The 17,230-nt window shown below is 54.4% G+C and overlaps 1 protein-coding gene across 4 annotated transcripts; it reads left to right on the forward strand.

The window, feature by feature from the left end:
- The first annotated feature begins 1,793 nt into the window (after positions 1-1,793).
- RASAL3 (RAS protein activator like 3) lies at positions 1,794-15,890 on the forward strand. 4 transcript variants are annotated; one of them, XM_073016836.1, is made up of 18 exons: positions 1,799-2,259; positions 2,387-2,733; positions 5,897-6,033; positions 6,197-6,275; positions 6,383-6,444; positions 7,247-7,302; positions 8,859-8,985; positions 9,090-9,188; positions 9,683-10,225; positions 10,871-11,015; positions 11,270-11,385; positions 12,604-12,878; positions 12,974-13,175; positions 13,269-13,387; positions 14,030-14,420; positions 14,712-14,869; positions 15,406-15,469; positions 15,576-15,890. In XM_073016836.1, the coding sequence occupies exons 2-18, from the start codon at positions 2,406-2,408 to the stop codon at positions 15,717-15,719; spliced, it is 3,045 nt and encodes a 1,014-aa protein (XP_072872937.1). In that variant the 5' UTR covers positions 1,799-2,259; positions 2,387-2,405; the 3' UTR covers positions 15,720-15,890. The 4 variants fall into 4 exon arrangements, with proteins under 4 accessions (XP_072872938.1, XP_072872937.1, XP_007993784.1 ...); XM_007995594.3 differs by having other exon boundaries at positions 1,804-2,259; positions 11,270-11,414; positions 12,642-12,878; XM_073016837.1 differs by lacking the exon at positions 15,406-15,469 and having other exon boundaries at positions 1,794-2,259; positions 15,576-15,689.
- The last annotated feature ends 1,340 nt before the right edge of the window (positions 15,891-17,230 follow it).

A 17,230-nucleotide genomic window follows, 5' to 3' on the forward strand; every position in this document is an offset into this window, starting at 1 on the left:
AGCACAGAGGCTCATGCTATTCCTGTATTCCCACACTTTGGGAGGCTGAGGCATGAGGATTGTTTGAGCCCAGGAGTTCAAGACTAGCATGGGCAACATAGTGAGGCCCCATCTCTACAAAAAACAAACAGACAAAACGTTAAAAATTAGCCAGGTAGCATGCAACTGTGGTCCCAGCTACTGGAGAGCCTGAGGTAGGAGGATCGCTTGAGCCCAGGAGGTCAAGGATGCAGTGAGCTATGATTGTGCCACTGCACTTCAGCAAGAGCAAGACTCTGTCTCAAAAAAGAAAAATCTTATTAAAAAAAAAAGAACATGCTAAATTTGTGTTATGTGAATTTCACGTCAATAAAAAAAAAAAAAAAAAAAAATAGGCCAGGCATGGTAGCATGTGCCTATTATCCCAGCTACTTGGGGGGCTGAGGTGTAAGGACCACTTGAGGCCAGGAGTTCAAGACCAGCCTGGGCAACAAAGCAAGACCCCTATCTCTACAAAAAAAAAATATTATTTTTAATTAGCCAGGTGTGGTGGCATGCAGCTGTAGTCCCAGCTACTCAGGAGGCTGAGGCGAGAGGATCGCTTGAACCCAGGAGTTAGAGGTTACAGTGAGCTATAATGGCACCATTGCACTCCAGCCTGGATGACAGACCTCATCTACAAAAAATAATAATATTCATATTATTTATAATATATTACTATGTAATATAAATATTATATTTTTATTTTATGAAATCTATATTCTTTTTATAGATCTCATTTATAAATAATAATAATAATAATAAGGGCGGGGCATGGTGGCTTACACCTGTAATACCAGCACTTTGGGAGGCCAAGGCAGGCAGATCATTTGAGGTCAGGAGTTCAAGACCAGCCTGACCAACATGGTGAAACCCCATCTCTACTAAAAATACAAAAAACTTAGCCAGGCATGGTGGTGCATACCTGCAGTCCCAGCTACTCAGGAGGCTGAGTCAGGAGAATCACTTGAATCCAGGAGGCAGAGGTAGCAGTGAGCCGAGATCGTGCCACTGCACATGAGCCTGGGAGACACAGCAAAACTCCTTCTCAATAAATCAATTAATTAATAATAAGAGTAATAATAAATCTGGCCATCTTCCAGAAGCCCCCCTTGTGCCCTCTTCCCAGCCACTAGTGCCTCCAAAAGAAACTGATATCCTGACTTGTTACATGTGGTTTTGCCTGATTTAGGACTTTATGTAAATGGAATCACAAAGTGTATACTCTTCATTGTTTTGGGGGTTTAATTTATTATTGCTTTTTAGAGATGCGGTCTCCCGAGGGCAGGGAGGGGAGAAAGAGAAAACAAGTTAGATATGAGGTTTCCCTATGTCACCCAGACTGGAGTGCACTGCCAATATTCACAGACATGATCACAGCTCACTGCAACCTTGAACTCCTGGCCTCAAGTGATCCTCCTCTCAGCAGAGCTGAGAGTGGGGAGGGGGCCGAGATGAGGGCAGTGTGTGGACAGACACTGGGCATGACTGTCACTCTCTCGCATCCCCAGGAGACCCCCCTCCGCCCACCATGGACCCACCGTCTCCAAGCCAGACCTCCCAAACTCAGCCTCCTGAATAGCTCAGATTACTGGCGTTTTATGGCTTTGGTTTTGGTTTTGGCTCAACATTGTTTGTGATTCACCCAAGCTAAATTATTCATTAGTTTGTTCTCACTGCTGTATGATATTCTGCTGTGTGAAGAGATCACAGTTTATTCCTTCTTCCACTAATGGGCACTTGGGCTGTTTCCAATGTGGGGCTATTATGCATTGCACTGGGGGAGGGGGCGGCATATCTATCAGATGTCTACCCAGCGATGGAATTGCTGAGTCAGAGAAGATCCAGCTAATAGTGTTAGTAGATCCTGCCAAACCGTTTCCCAACACGAGCCAATGGGTCTACACTCCCGCCAACTGTGGTTGAGAGTTCTAGGTGCTCTGTATTCTCACCAGCATTTGTTCAGCCTGTACTCATTTTGCAGAGAAGGCAATCGAGGCTCAGAGAGAGGGCCAAGCGCTGCCTCCCCGTCAGGGAGGGAGTCTGGGTCCTTCTTGCTAGAAGCCTAGTAACTCACCTCCTCTCTTCTCCTCCCCCGAACCTCCAGCATCCTGCCCCCACTGTGCCCTCCCAGACTGGCTGTGGGGTGGGGTGGGACAGAGAGGGTCACGTGGAGTTGGGTTCCGAGGGAGGAAGCCAGGCAGGGTGCAGACGGCTGCTGATTCTGGTCAGGAAACCAAGGTAAGGGAGGCAGTGGAGGTGGGGGCAGGGGGATTCGTGAAGGCAGAGCTGAGAGTGGGGAGGGGGCCGAGATGAGGGCAGTGTGTGGACAGACACTGGGCACAACTGTCACTCTCTCGCCCCCCAGGAGACACCCCCGCCGCACCATGGACCCACCGTCGCCAAGCCGGATCTCCCAAACCCAGCCCGCAGCCCCCTCTCCGCTGACTTCCTATCGCTGGCACACAGGGCGCGGTGGGGAGAAGGGGGCTGGAGGGTTCCGCTGGGGCCGCTTTGCTGGCTGGGGCAGGGCCCTGAGCCACCAGGAGCCCATGGTCAGCACCCAGCCAGCCCCTCGCTCGATATTCCGTCGGGTCCTATCTGCGCCTCCCAAGGAGTCACGGACCAGTCGCCTTCGACTCTCCAAGGCCCTCTGGGGGAGGCATAAGAACCCACCACCGGAGCCAGAGCCGGAGCCAGAGCAGGAGGCCCCAGGTACATGGTTCCTCCACCCTGAGCTGGGGCCGGGCTGGGAAGGCGGATGCTTGGGTTTTGTCTGCCTCCGGAGCATCAGCCCTACAGACACAGGAAGTTGTGGGGAGTGCGAAAGCCCAGCAGGAAGTGGCTGGGGCCCAGCTACCCTGTTCCCTCTTTCCCCCTGAAGAAGGTAGGAGGAGTTGCCAGGGTCCTGTGGGCAGAGCGTCCATCTGAGGACGGAACAGTGAATGTAGACCCATGGTGGTATTATCCAGAGGCTAAATGGCTCTTGGCCCCAACGGGTCTCTCCTTCAATGGCTCAAGCCCATCCTTTCCTACCTGGATATCCATCCTCAGCCTGCCTTCTGCTCTTCTACCTTCTAGCTTCCGTGTCTTTGTTCTGAGCCCTTAAGCCTCAGCTTCTCCATCAGTTCAATGAGAATAATGATCTCCATTTTGGAGAGTACATCATTTTATTTGCTCATATTCATTTATTTATTCAAGCAGAGGTTTGTTGAGCTTCTTTTCTTTTCTTTTCTTTTCTTTTTTTTTTTTTTTTTGAGACAGAGTCTCGCTCTGTCACCCAGGCTGGAGTGCAGTAGTGCGATCTCCACTCACTGCAAGCACTGCCTCTCGGTTCACACCATTCTCCTGCCTCAGCCCCCTGAGTAGCTGGGACTACAGGCGCCGCCACCATGCCCGGCTAATTTTTTGTATTTTCAGTAGAGACGGGGTTTCACCATGTTAGCCAGGATGGTCTCGATCTCCTGACCTTGTGATCCGCCCACCTGAGCCTCCCAAAGTGCTGGGATTACAGGTGTGATGTTGAGCTTCTATTGTATGTGCCAGGCCCTGATTTAGGCACTGAGGACACACTAGTGAAAGAGATGGATGACACTCCCTGCCCCATGGAGCTCACAATGTAGTGGAATTGACTGAAAATACATCAACAAGAAAATGACAGATGGACCAGGCATGGTGGCTCACACCTGTAATCCCAGCACTTTGGGAGGCCAAGGCAGATGGATCACCTGAGTTCAGGAGTTCGAGACCAGCCTGGCCAACATGGCAAAACCCTGTCTCTACTAAAAATACAAAAAAAAAAAAAAAAAGTATCTGGGCACGGTAGCACATGCCTATACTCCCAGTTACTCAGGAGGCTGAGGCAGGATAATAGCTTGAACCCAGGAGGCAGAGGTTGCAGTGAGTCAAGATTGCGCCACTGCACTCCAACCTGGGCAACAGAGTGAGACTCCATCTCAAAGGGAAAAAAAAAAAAGAAAGAAAAAAAATGACAGATGGTGCTAAGTGTTACATAGGGGGATCTAGAAGAGTAACGGATATCGCAAGAATTAGGGCTCAGGAATGTAACACTAGGCTAGGGCCCGGCATATTTTAAGTGATCCGTTAATAAGTGGGAGTTATCATTTATTGCTCCTGGTGGTAAAAACGAGGGAACAGACAGGCAGTCTGGGAGGGCTAATTCAGCCCTTCTGTTTCCTGGAAGCTCATTTAATTCTCGCTGCTTATATTCCCATTTTGTTTTTGTTTCTGTTTTGAGACAGAGTCTCACTTCCTCGCCCAGGCTGGAGTGCAGTGGTGCAATCTCAGCTCACTGCACCTCTGCCTCCCGGGTTCAAGAGGTTCTCCTGCCTCAGCCTCCCGAGTAGCTGGGATTACAGGCATGCACCACCACACCTGGTTAATTTTGTATTTTTAGTAGAGACATAGTTTCACCATGTTGGCCAGGCTGGTCTCGAACTCCTGACCTCAGGTGATCCACCTGCCCCAGCCTACCAAAATGCTGGGATTACAGGTATGAGCAACTGTGCCCGGCCTGTTGTTTTTTTGAGACAGAGTTTCAGTCTTTCACCCAGGCTGGAGTGAAGTGGTGCAATCTCGGGTCACTGCAACCTCTGCCCTCTGGGTTCAAGCAATTCTCCTGCCTCAGCCTCCCTAGTAGCTGGGATTACAGTTGTGCACCACCACACCCGGCTAATTTTGTATTTTCAGTAGAGACGGGGTTTCACCATGTTGGCCAGGCTCATCTCAAACTCCTGACCTCAGGTGATCCACCCACCTCGGCCTCCCAAAGTGCTGGGATTACAGGTGTGAGCCACCGCGCCTGGCCTGCTGTTGTTTTTCAGAGACAGGGTCTTGCTCTGTCGCCCAGGCTGGAGTGCAGTTGCATGATCATAGCTCACTGCTGCCTTGAATTCTGGGGCTCAAGCGATCCTCCCACCTCAGCCTCCCAAGTAACTGGAAATATGGGCACACAACACAGTGTCAGGGTTTTTTTGTTTTGTTTTGTTTTTTTGAGACGGAGTTTTACTCTTGTTGCCCAGGCTGGAGTGCAATAGCACTATCTCGGCTACCACAACCTCCGCCTCCCAGGTTCAAGCAATTCTCCTGCCTCAGCCACCCAAGTAGCTGGGATTACAGGCATGCACCACCACGCCCGGCTAATTTTGTATTTTTAGTAGACACGGGGTTTCTCCATGTTGGTCAGGCTAGTTTCAAACTCCTGGCCTCAGGTGATCTGCCCGCCTCGGCCTCCCAAAGTGCTAGGATTACAGGTGTGAGCCACGGAGCCCAGCTGCGTCAGGCTATTTTTTAAAGACAGGTCTTGTTATGTTGCCCAGGCTGTTCTCAAACTCCAGATCTCAAGCAATCCGCCCCACCTTGGCCTCCCAAATGTTGGGATTACAGGCATGAGCCACCGTGCCCAGACTCGGTCCTATTTTTTAACCTCTCGGACCCACATGTTGTCTTGGTTAAGAGAAGAATGCAAAGAAAAAAAAAAAGAGAGAGAAGAATGCTTGTGACTGAAGCCCAGCCCAACCACTCACAAACTGTGTGACCCTGGGCAAGTCACTCAACCTCTCTGAGCCTGTTATCATAGCCCTTTGAATGACTTTTGGAGGATTCAATGCAAGAAGGTGTGTGGAGTGGTATACAGGGTACTGGGCACATGGTAGGTGAGCTGTGTCTGCTACCCATGGTTAGTGGGGACAAGGCCCAGACAGACATGAAAACTTGCCCAAGGTCATACAGTCCGATACGGCTGCTGGGGTGGGGGGCACCTAGGAGGGAACCCACCATAAGCCTTCGGGAATGAAAAGGGTGGCCTGAGGGAGAGAAAATGTCTCTCTAGTCCCCCAGTGCCTCCTTTTCTTCCCAGAGCTGGAGCCGGAGCCAGAGCCAGAGCCCCCTACCCCACAGATCCCCGAGGCCCCCACACCTGACGTGCCTGTCTGGGACATTGGGGGCTTCACCCTGCTTGATGGGAAGCTGGTGCTGCTTGGAGGAGAGGAGGAGGTGAGAAGGGGCACCTGGGCAAGCGGAGGGAAGAAAGAAAAAGGAGGAGGGCAGAACAGAGGCGGGGGCTGGAGGGAGGATAATGGGAAGGCGTCTGCCTCTCCCTCGGTCTGCCTGCCTGCCTGCCTCCCCTCTCTGACTACCCACTCCTGCGGGAGAACAGGGTCCTCGAAGGCCCCGGGTGGGAAGTGCTAGCTCCGAGGGCAGCATCCACGTGGCCATGGGGAACTTCAGGGATCCAGGTAAGCTTGAAGAGTGGAAAGGCCTGGGGCATTTGGGAGGCTCTAAAAGTGGGGCAGAATCTAAGATGACTCCAACCCCCCAACCTGCCACCCATAACTACCCACAGATCGGATGCCTGGAAAGACAGAACCAGAGACTGCTGGTCCCAACCAGGTCCACAACGTTCGGGTAAGGCAGCCAGTGAAGGGGGTAGGTAGAGGGGAGAGCCAAGACTCTTGGACCCTCACAGCTGAAAGGGCACTCTTGCTGGGTGATCTGGGGCAGGTTGCTGACCCTCTCTGGGCCTCAGAGTCCCAGTCTGTCAAATGGAGTTAATGAAATAACCTTTCTCTAGGGGTTGTTTAGGGGAAGCCAATAGAGAATGCAGGAGCCAGGCAGGGCAGTGCACAGCTGTAGTCCCAGCTACTCGGGAGGCTGAGCAGAGAACACTGCTTGAGGCCAGGAGTTCAAGACCAGCCTAAGCAACATGGGGAGACTCCATGTCTTAAATAAATAAATGAATAGTGCACGAGAATATATGATTGATGCTTTACAAATGGGAGTTTGGCCCAGGCACAGTGGTTCACACCTGTAATCCCAACATTTTGAGAGGCTGGAAGCAGAAGGATTGCTTGAGACCAGGAGCTCAAGACAAACCTGGGCAACATAGCAAGTCCCCAATTCTACATGGTAACATTCACCTGTAGTCCCAGCTGAGGCAAGAGAATCACTTGAGCCCAGGAATTTGAGGCTGCAGTGAGCTATGATTGCACCACTGTACTCCAGCCTGGCTGACAGTGCAAGACCCTGTCTTAAAAAAACAAATGAACAAAGAATTAGGAGCTGTTGGTTGCTCTTATTATTCCTGCTAATACAGCCTGAGCTTGGTGTTGGTCCTCCAAGACCAGCAGATCCTCAGGGATATCTTGGGAGGGAAGGAGCTGCGGAAGGAGCACAGATTTCTGTCCAGCTGACATTCCCTTCCTCACAGGGGTTGCTCAAGAGGCTGAAAGAGAAGAAAAAGGCCAGGTCGGAGCCCCGGGATGGGTAAGGATGTATGAGAGGCTGGAGGGGCTGAGGTTCGACACTGGCCCTTCCTCCTCCTCCTCCTCCTCCTCTTGCCTATCATTCCAATCTACACCAAACACCCCCTGTAGCCTCTGTGTTCTGCCCCACATCAGTTGATTCTGGGGACATTGAATGACGTAGCACAGAGCCAGGGTGCCGGCAAAGTCTGACACGATAACTCTAAAATGGGAGCTAAGTCAATCAACTGGTCTGGGAGGGTTAGGGAAGGGACCCTTGAGCTGAGATCTGAAGGGTGGATGGAAGTTAACTAAACCAACAGCGGCGTGGGAAAAGCATTCCAGGCAGAAGTAACAGCAAGTGCAAAGGCCAAGAGGCAGAAAGAAGCAACTAAAATAAGGCCAAGGGGGCTGGGTGAAGTGGACCAGGGGTAGCACTTTGGGAGGCCGAGGTGGGCAGACTGCTTGAAGTCCAGGTGTTCAAGACCAGCCTGGGCAATATAGTGAGACCCTACTTCTACAAAAAATACAAAAATTAACCAGGCATGGTGGTGGGCACCTGTAGTCCCAGCTACTGGGGAGGCTGAGTGGGAGGATTGCTTGAGCCTGGGAAGTGGAGGCTGCAGTGCACAGAGATCGTGCCACTGCACGCCAGCCTGGGCAACAGAGCAAGACTCTGTCTCAAAAATAAATAGGGTTGCGTGCGGTGGCTCACACCTGTAATCCCACACTTTGGGAGGCAGAGGCAGGTGGAACATTTGAGGTCAGGAGTTCAAGACCAGCCTGGCAACGTGGTGAAATCTCATCTCTACTAAAAATACAAAATTAGCCGGGCATGGTGGCACACGCCTGTAATTCCAGTTACTCAGGAGGCTGAGGCAGGAGAATCGCTTAAATCTGGGAGGTGGAGGTTGCAGTGAGCCAAGATTGTGCCACTGCATTCCTGCCTGGGCAGCAGAGTGAGACTCTGTCTCAATAAATAAATAAATAAATAAATAAATAGGACTGGGCGCGGTCACTGACGCCCTGTATTCCCACACTTTGGTGAGGCTGAGGTGGGTGGATCACTTGGGATCAGGATTTCAAGACCAGACTGGCCAACGTGGTGAAACCCCATCTCTACTAAAAACACAAACATTAGAAAATTAGCCGGGCATGGTGGTGGGCACCTGTAATCCCAGTTACTTGGGAGTGTGAGGCAGGAAAATCGCTTGAACCTGGAAGGCGGAGGTTGCAGTGAGCCGAGATCCAGCCACTGCACTAAACAAGACTCTGCTTTAAATAAACAAATAAATAAATAAATAAGATAAAATAAAACAAGGCCAGGGAGGCTGGAGCTCAGAAAGTGATGGATTAGGTGGAGGGAGATGAGGTAACAACATCTGGACTCTACTTGGTCATATAGGTCACCAGGAGTTGAGTTTATGCTAAAAGTAAGGAGGCGCCATGGGGAGTGGGCACAGGGTAGAAAACGGATCCGAACTGGGTTGAAGTCCTTCCTGGCCTTCCTCTACCCTTCAGGCTATGGGGGATGGGAAGAGGCAGGAATGACCGTGTGCTCGCCCGCCCCCTTCCCAGGCCCCCCAGTGCTCTGGGCTCTAGGGAGTCGCTGGCCACACTCTCTGAACTGGACCTGGGCGCCGAGCGGGATGTGCGGGTCTGGCCACTGCACCCCAGCCTCTTGGGGGAGCCCCATTGCTTTCAGGTAAGTGCGGACAATCCACCTCGGTTCCACCTCAGTCCCACCTCCCACCCTTTGGCTTCACCCTTGGCCTGGATCGCACACTGTTGGATTCTACATCCCAACAGGTAACGTGGACGGGCGGAAGCCGCTGCTTCTCTTGTCGCTCGGCCGCTGAGAGAGACCGCTGGATCGAGGACCTTCGTCGCCAATTCCAGCCCACCCAGGTCATTGCCCTCAATAAAGCGGGACACGGAGACCCCGCCCACAGGCCTGGCCCACTCCTTCCACTCTACCCAAAGCCAGCTCTCTCCATAACCCGCGCTCCCAAAGCACCTGCCCCGCCTGCATCGTTGCAAAGGCTCCAAGACTCCCCTTCTATCTATTACCAGCCCCGGGAATATCAGACCCGACCCTTCTGTCCACTCTCGACCCTATATGCACCCAAAGCCCTGCCTACCAGATAATCGCGAAGTCTTCACTCCAGTACTACTCTTCTATGCCCTGGAGCCCCGAACTCTCCCGGAGAGCCCAGAAAAGCTTTAGAAAACTTCCGCGTAGCCACCTCCGGACTCCCGTGGCTCCACTTCTTTCCCCAAAGGCCCAGCAATCTCACTAGGAACCCAGCGCACCAGGTTTGAGGCTCCGCGCTTCACTTGCGGTGCCCTCTTTGGGGTGCCAACAAACCAAAACGCTTCCCCCATCCCACTCCCATCTGTAGGACAACGTGGAGCGGGAAGAGACATGGCTGAGCGTGTGGGTGCACGAGGCGAAGGGGCTTCCCCGGGCAGCGGCGGGGGCACCCGGCGTGCGCGCCGAGCTGTGGCTGAATGGCGCGCTGCTGGCACGCACGGCGCCTCGGGCCGGCCCAGGCCAGCTCTTCTGGGCCGAGCGCTTTCACTTCGAGGCGCTGCCACCTGCACGTCGCCTGTCGCTGCGGCTGCGCGGCTTGGGCCCGGGAAGCGCGGTGCTGGGCCGCGTGGCCCTGTCGCTGGAGGAGCTGGGCGCCCCACGCGCGCCAGCCGCCGGCCTGGAGCGCTGGTTCCCGCTGCTCGGGGCGCCGGCGGGCGCAGCGCTGCGGGCGCGGATTCGGGCACGTCGCCTGCGTGTGCTGCCGTCCGAGCGCTACAAGGAGCTGGCGGAGTTCCTCACCTTCCACTACGCGCGCCTCTGCGGGGCCCTGGAGCCCGCGCTGCCTGCGCAAGCCAAGGAGGAGCTGGCGGCCGCCATGGTGCGCGTGCTGCGGGCCACTGGCCGGGCACAGGTGCGGCACCGCGACAGCGCGGACCCGGGCGACCAGGGGTAGACCAATAACGCGCTTCGGGCGGTAATTGGGGCGCAGCACCTGAGTTGCACCTGTAAGAGGCAAGACACCTTGAAGGGCAGGGCCTGAGTATCAGCTGTGAGGGGCGTGGTTCAAGTGTCACCTGTAAGGGGCGGGGCACCTAGAAGGGCGGGGCCTGAACATCACCCGTAAGGGGCGGGGCACCTTGAAGGGCGGGACCTGAGCGTCAGCTGTGAGGGGCGGGGGCTGAGCTGTACTTGTAAGGGGCGGGGCACTTTGAAGGACTGGGCCTGAGCTTCAGCTGTGAGGGGCGGGGCCTAATTATCATTCATAACGGGCGAGACACCTTGAAGGGCGGAGCCTAAGCTTCAGCTGCGAGAGGGGCCTGAGCATCACGCATGAGGGGCGGGGCCCAGGTTGAACCCCAGCGCTAAAAGGTTTAAATTTCTGCTGTGAGGGTTAGAAGTTCTGGCCTCGGTTATGAACCCCAGCAGTAAGGACTGGGCCTAAGCATCAGCTACGAGGGGCGGGGCCTGTGCCTCTGGTGTGAAGGACGAGCCGAGGATCCGAATTCCCTTGGACTCAGTCTGCATCCGGTGCAACCTGACCCCCTGCCCTTCCTAGGCGCTGGTGACTGACCTGGGCACTGCGGAGCTGGCGCGCTGTGGAGGCCGTGAGGCGCTGCTGTTCCGGGAAAACACATTGGCCACCAAGGCTATCGATGAGTACATGAAGCTCGTGGCACAGGATTACCTCCAGGAGACCCTGGGTGAGCTGGGGGAAGAGTCCGTGTCAGTGGCCTGCTGGTGAGCTAGGGGACCTGGGTGAAGTTCTAAGAGTCCTTGAGCAACCTGGATTCTGGTAGTGAGTGGTGTTTTGGAGGTGCTAGGATCCTGGGGACAATTGGGAGCTCCCCAAGATGTTGGGTGCCTCCAGAATAACCTGAAGACAAGGTTGGAGGATGGGTGTGGCGGGTTTTGGTGGTCATGGTCCCAGCCCCTATCTGGCTGTGCTGGGCTGCAGGACAGGTTGTGCGGCGTCTCTGTGCTTCCACTGAGGACTGTGAAGTGGACCCCAGCAAGTGTCCAGCCCCGGAGCTGCCAGAGCACCAGGCCAGACTTCGGAACAGCTGCGAGGAGGTCTTCGAAACCATTATCCATTCCTACGAGTGAGAATCAGGGCCCCAGCCCCTTAGTCCACCCCCGCTTACCATGTTAGCCCCAACCCCCAGTTTAGGGTTGCCAGATAAAATACAGGAGACACTCAGTTAAATTTGATGCAATTATTGGGACCATGCTTATACTAAAAAATTACTCATTTGAGCCAGGCATGGTGGCTCACGCCGGTAATTCCAATGCTTTGGGAGGCGGAGACAAGAGGATTGCTTGAGCCCAGGCGCAGGCGTTCAAGACCAGTCTGGGCAACATAGCAAGACTCCATTGCTCCAAAAAGCTTTTTTAAAATGAGCTAGGCATGGTGGCATGCACCTGTATTCCCAGCCGAGGCTGGAGGATCTCTTGAGCCCAGGATTCAAGGCTGCAGTGAGCTATGATCATGCCACAGCACTCCAGCCTGGTTGACAGAGTGAGACCCTGTCCCAAATAAAAGGAAAAATGTAAATAAAAATCACTCCGTTATCTGAAATTCATGTTTAACTGGATGTCCTGAATTTTCATTTACTACATCTGGCAACCCTGTCACCATGCAACCCTATCACCACTGACCCCAAGTAACCCGAGACCCAATTCCTTGTCCTGTAACCACAGGTGATCCCATACACCCAATTCCATGCCACTGGCTCCAGTTAGCATAGGATCTCAATCCTATGACCTCTGCTTCCAGATGATGCCCCAAGTCCATGATCCCTGGCTTTAGGTGACCCTCCACCTCAAATCCCATGCAACTGATCACAGGAGACCTGGGATTCCAATCCCTTGACCTCTGACCCTAGGTTAACCTGCATACCTAATCCCTGACTTCAATCAAGTGACTTATGACCCTAGGTGACTTCCAGACCCCAATCCTACTTTATATCTTGTACTCTGGCTCCCCAATCTCATGTCTAATTATAAGTATATCCAAGCTCATAACCTCTGTCTTCATGTGACCTTTTATCCCCAACTATAAGAGTATTATCCCCAGCGATTGCCATAGCTACACGTAAGCCATGGCCCCATGCTGACTCATAACCCCAAGCATTGTTATCTCAGATATTCCCAATCCTGGAGTCCAGACCCCAGGTTCAGTGAAAAGGAGGCCTACATGGCCTTCATGAATAGCTTTCTGGAGGATCATGGACTAGCCATGCAATGCTTCTGGGACTCCCAACCTTATGACTTTAACCTTTATACCCATAGCCTCCCCGTCTGACCATTCATTGCCTCTTCTGCACCAGCTGGTTCCCTGCGGAGCTGGGCATCGTGTTCTCAAGCTGGCGAGAAGCATGCAAAGAACGTGGCTCTGAGGTGCTGGGCCCCCGACTGGTGTGCGCCTCCCTCTTCCTGCGGCTCCTGTGCCCCGCCATCCTGGCACCCAGCCTCTTTGGTTTGGCACCAGAGCATCCAGCACCCGGCCCAGCCCGCACCCTCACACTGATTGCCAAGGTCATCCAGAACCTCGCCAACCGTGCCCCGTAGGTGCTGGGAAGCTAGGGGTAGGGGGGACCATGCTGGGAGCGTGGGGGTGGCAGGTGCCTGACCTGACCCACCCAGCCTGGCCCTGATCCAGGTTCGGTGAGAAGGAGGCCTACATGGGCTTCATGAATAGCTTCCTGGAGGAACATGGACCAGCCATGCAACGCTTCCTGGACCAGGTGGCCATGGTGGATGTGGATGCTGCACCCAGTGGTTACCAGGGTAGCGGTGACCTGGCTCTCCAGTTGGCTGTCCTGCATGCCCAGCTCTGTACAATCTTTGCTGAGCTTGACCAGGTATGGCCTGAACCCAGAATAGGGAGGCAAGAAGGTTTGGGAGACTCTGACCTCATAGATTTTGCTCAGTCTCTGTCCTTCGTGCCTCACCAGACAACCCGAGACTCCCTGGAACCGCTGCCCACCATCCTGCAAGCCATCGAGGAGGGCCAGCCTGTGCTTGTATCGGTGCCAATGCGTCTCCCACCGCCCCCGGCCCAGATGCACTCCAGGTAACCTCAAGTCTGGTCTGGGGTCTGATGGGTGGGAACAGGAAGGAGCAGGGCTCAGACAGGGGTCAGAGGTGAAGACGGATCATTGTGAGCAGAGGTCAAGCCCAGGGTCAGACTGGAATCACAGGTTATAGAAAGGGTCAGGTCAAAGGTCACAGTGTGTTTGAGGTCAGGGATGAGAGGAGAGGTTAGGGTGGAGTGATGTCAAGGGTCATAGAGAGGACAGTATTAGAAGTCAAGGACAGGAGCCAGGCTCAGTGGCTCATGCCTTTAATCCCAGCACTTTGGGAGGCTGAGGCAGGAGGATCACTTGAGGCCAAGAACTTAAGACAAACCTGGGCAACATAGGGAGACCCCCATCTCTACCAAAAAAAAAATACCTGGGTGTAGTGGCATGTGCTAGCAGTCCTAGTTATTTGGGAGGCTGAGGCTGGAGGATAGCTTGAGCTCCGGAATTCAAGTCTGCAGTGAGCTATGATCGAGCCACTGCACTCCAGCCTGGGTGACAGAGCAAGACCTTGTCTTAAAAAAAAAAAAAAAAAAGGACAAGTTCACCTGGGGGTGAGGTCGCTTCTGATCAGGTCGGGATGGAGTCGTCTCAGGGGCCAGTAGAAGGTCTGAGATCCTCCATCCCACCCCTAGCCTTTCCGCAGGGGAGAAGCCCGGCTTCCTGGCCCCCCGGGACCTCCCCAAGCACACCCCTCTCATCTCCAAGAGCCAGTCTCTGCGCAGTGTTCGCCGCTCAGAGAGTTGGGCCCGGCCACAGCCGGACGAAGAGCGGCCCCTGCGGCGGCCCCGGCCGGTGCAGCGCACGCAGAGTGTCCCGACCCGGCGTCCTGCCCGCCGCCGCCAATCTGCGGGGCCCTGGCCGCGACCCAAAGGCTCCCTGAGCACGGGCCCGGCGCCCCGCGCCCGGCCTTGGACCCGGGACTCCGCCTCGCTGCCTCGGAAGCCGTCGGTACCCTGGCAGCGCCAAATAGACCAGCCGCAAGACCGAAACCAGGCACTGGGCAAGCACCGACCTGTGAACAAGGTAAGGTCAGGCCCAGGTCCCCGCCTGGGGAGTGGGGACGGAGACGTGACTGGGGAAGACTGAAGGGCCGGGCAAGCCTGGGTTCAAGTACCCAGCTCGCTGCGCTGTGTGACCACGGGCCTAGCCCGACCCTCTCTGAGCTTCAGTCTCCCCAGCTGTACAGCAGGAGGGATGTTCCCCAACTAGGCAGGCCGGTGATGACGCTGAACGCTTGGGCCTGGAAGGTCAGGGTCTCCAGGGAGACACAGGGGCGGGACGACGGGTCAGATTACAGCTGCTCTCCCACCACAGTTGGCAGAGCTGCAGTGCGAGGTGGCCGCTCTGCGTGAGGAGCAGAAAGTGCTGTCCCGCCACGTGGAGTCGCTGAGCACCCACATCCGGGCCTTGACGGAGCAGCAAGAGCAGCTGCGGGGCCAGCTGCAGGATCTGGACTCCAGGCTCTGTGCTGGGTGAGCCCAGCCCTCTCCATTAGCTCCGCCCCCAGGTGGGCCCGATCCAATTAGATCTGACCAGGCCCTCCCCAAACCACGCCTGGCACGACCAAGCCCCACGCTGGCCCCGCCCTAATAAATCTGTCCGGGCCCCTCTTGGCAAGCCCCGCCCCCAGGTGGACCCACCCCTCGAAGGTCGGCCTAGGACCTTGGCAGATTCTCTCATCCAGGCCCCACCCCTCCATCAGCCCCTCCCAACCTGGCTGGACCGGGCACTGAGATATCTCAGCCTGGGCACTCCCTCAAGCCCAGTCACGACCCCACTCAGGACTGGCCAAGCCCCGCCTCCAAGGGATGATTGATAGGTCCTATCATTCCAACTTTTCCAGTCTCTGGTCCGACCCTTCTTCAAGCATATTTAGGCTCCGCCCTTCAGTCTGAACAAGCTCCGCCTCCACTCCAAGCTCCGCCCCCTGAATCCCTGGCACTCCAACCAGGAGCTGGAAGGGACTCCTTAGCCTCTGACCTTCGCCCCCATCCCCTGACCCCCACAGGAGCTCAGAGTTTGATTCAAAGCACAACCTTCCAATCTATGAAGGGCACAGTCTGAAAAGCCTGGTGAGACTGCCGTCTGAGCCTTGGGACAGGTCTGGGCAGTGGAGGAGCGAGGGTTGGGGTGCAGCCCTCTCCTGGTTTCTGATCCCCATCGCCACTGCCTCCCTAGGAACACCGCCTAAATGAGATGGAGAGAACTCAGGCTCAGCTGAGGGATGCCGTCCAGAGCCTGCAGCTTTCTCCAAGGACACGGGGGTCTCGGAGTCAACCCCAGCCCCTCAAAGCACCTTGCCTCAATGGAGACACCACCTGAGCTGCCCATCCTGCCTCACCACACGTGGTCTGGGAGCAGAGAGATAGCCGTCTTGTGGGGGGTGTCTGACCTTGCCTTAGCCCTACTTGGCCTACAATGGGGAGTGGAGCTGCTGGTCCCAACCACTCTGGCAGTATGAAGTTGCCCAGTAAAATCTTGATTTCAGTAAAATTGCTGGTTTCTTTGCCCACTAAGAATTGCCAGTTCTAAGGCATTTGCCCCCCCCAAGCCCTATTCATCTCTCCCAAATTCTCCCCTAATTAGAAGTCTCATGAAGAGGGCCATATACATAAGTTCTCACCAGCTGTGTAACCTTAGACCTTCATTCTCTTGAAAGCCCGTTTTCTTATCTGTGAAATGGACGTAAAGTTCCCTACACAGTGAGAGGACACATAAAGGCATTCGATAAAAGGTATTCACCATTGTCATAGGCAGCACCTGCTTCTCAATGAAGCATGAATTCCAACCCTGGCAACCTCCCAATCCCACAGTGAGAGCATCTTCTCAGGCCCTCCTCATGTCATGGAGGCCATGGGTCTGGGAGGCGGATAAAGGAAGGGGGTCAGGTGTGGAGATGGTTGGATACTGTGTATGAATGACTGGGTAAACGAGTCATTTGAATCATGGGTGAGTGGATAGGTGAGGGGTAGACTGGGTGGAGCAAATGGCAGACGGATAGGTTAGCATTTGCTGGATGTTTGACCTAGTAGGTGAGTAGTTGGGTAGTTGGTTAACCAGGTTGGGTATGTCTGCCTAGAAAAGGCCTGGTTCATAGTAAGAAAAAATTTTTTTGAATGTTGTGATTATATATGTCATATGTACATATGTTGAGGTCTCCTGAGACTCCTGAGAACTGGGCAGTGGAGAAACAATAATGAACTAGACAGGACTCCTGGCCTCATGGAACTTACATGCTAGTGGAGGGGCCAAATCAACAGGCAAACTGGTGGATGGATGTTTGGGGGCTGGGCGGAAAGTTGTATGTGGGGATGGTTGGGTACTTGCTTGGCTATGTGGATAAATGAGTATTTGCTTGGGTGCTGGATGAATGGGTGGGTAGATGGGAAGTGAATGGGTGGGTTGAGTGGGTGTTTGGGTGAATTAATAGATGGTTGGAGGGGTGGGTGGATAGGTGATTAGTTGATTGGATAGGTAGATGAGTGATTGATAGATTGAGCAAGTGGATGAGATGGCTAGGTGGTTAGATATCTGGATACATGGTGGATAAGACAAGACAACAGGCCATGATGTGTGTCTGATGGGGTAGTCCTGGAAGCTGTGATCCTGGGAACTGGGTGGAGAAGGTGACTTAGGACTGAAGACCTAGGGCAACTCTAGGGGCATGGAGGTGCTGAAGTCCAGTACGGATGATTGGGAAGGAGGGCGTGAGCTTGTGGTTGGAAGGTAGCTGATGGGGCGCAGGGGACAAAAGGCTAAAAATTGGCTGGGTGGAGTCTTCAATGACCTATCAATGACCCATCAATGACCTGTGGGGGAACTTCTCTGCCCCC

This window comes from Chlorocebus sabaeus, chromosome 6, assembly GCF_047675955.1.
Source record: "Chlorocebus sabaeus isolate Y175 chromosome 6, mChlSab1.0.hap1, whole genome shotgun sequence".
NCBI classification, from domain to species: Eukaryota; Metazoa; Chordata; class Mammalia; order Primates; family Cercopithecidae; genus Chlorocebus; species Chlorocebus sabaeus.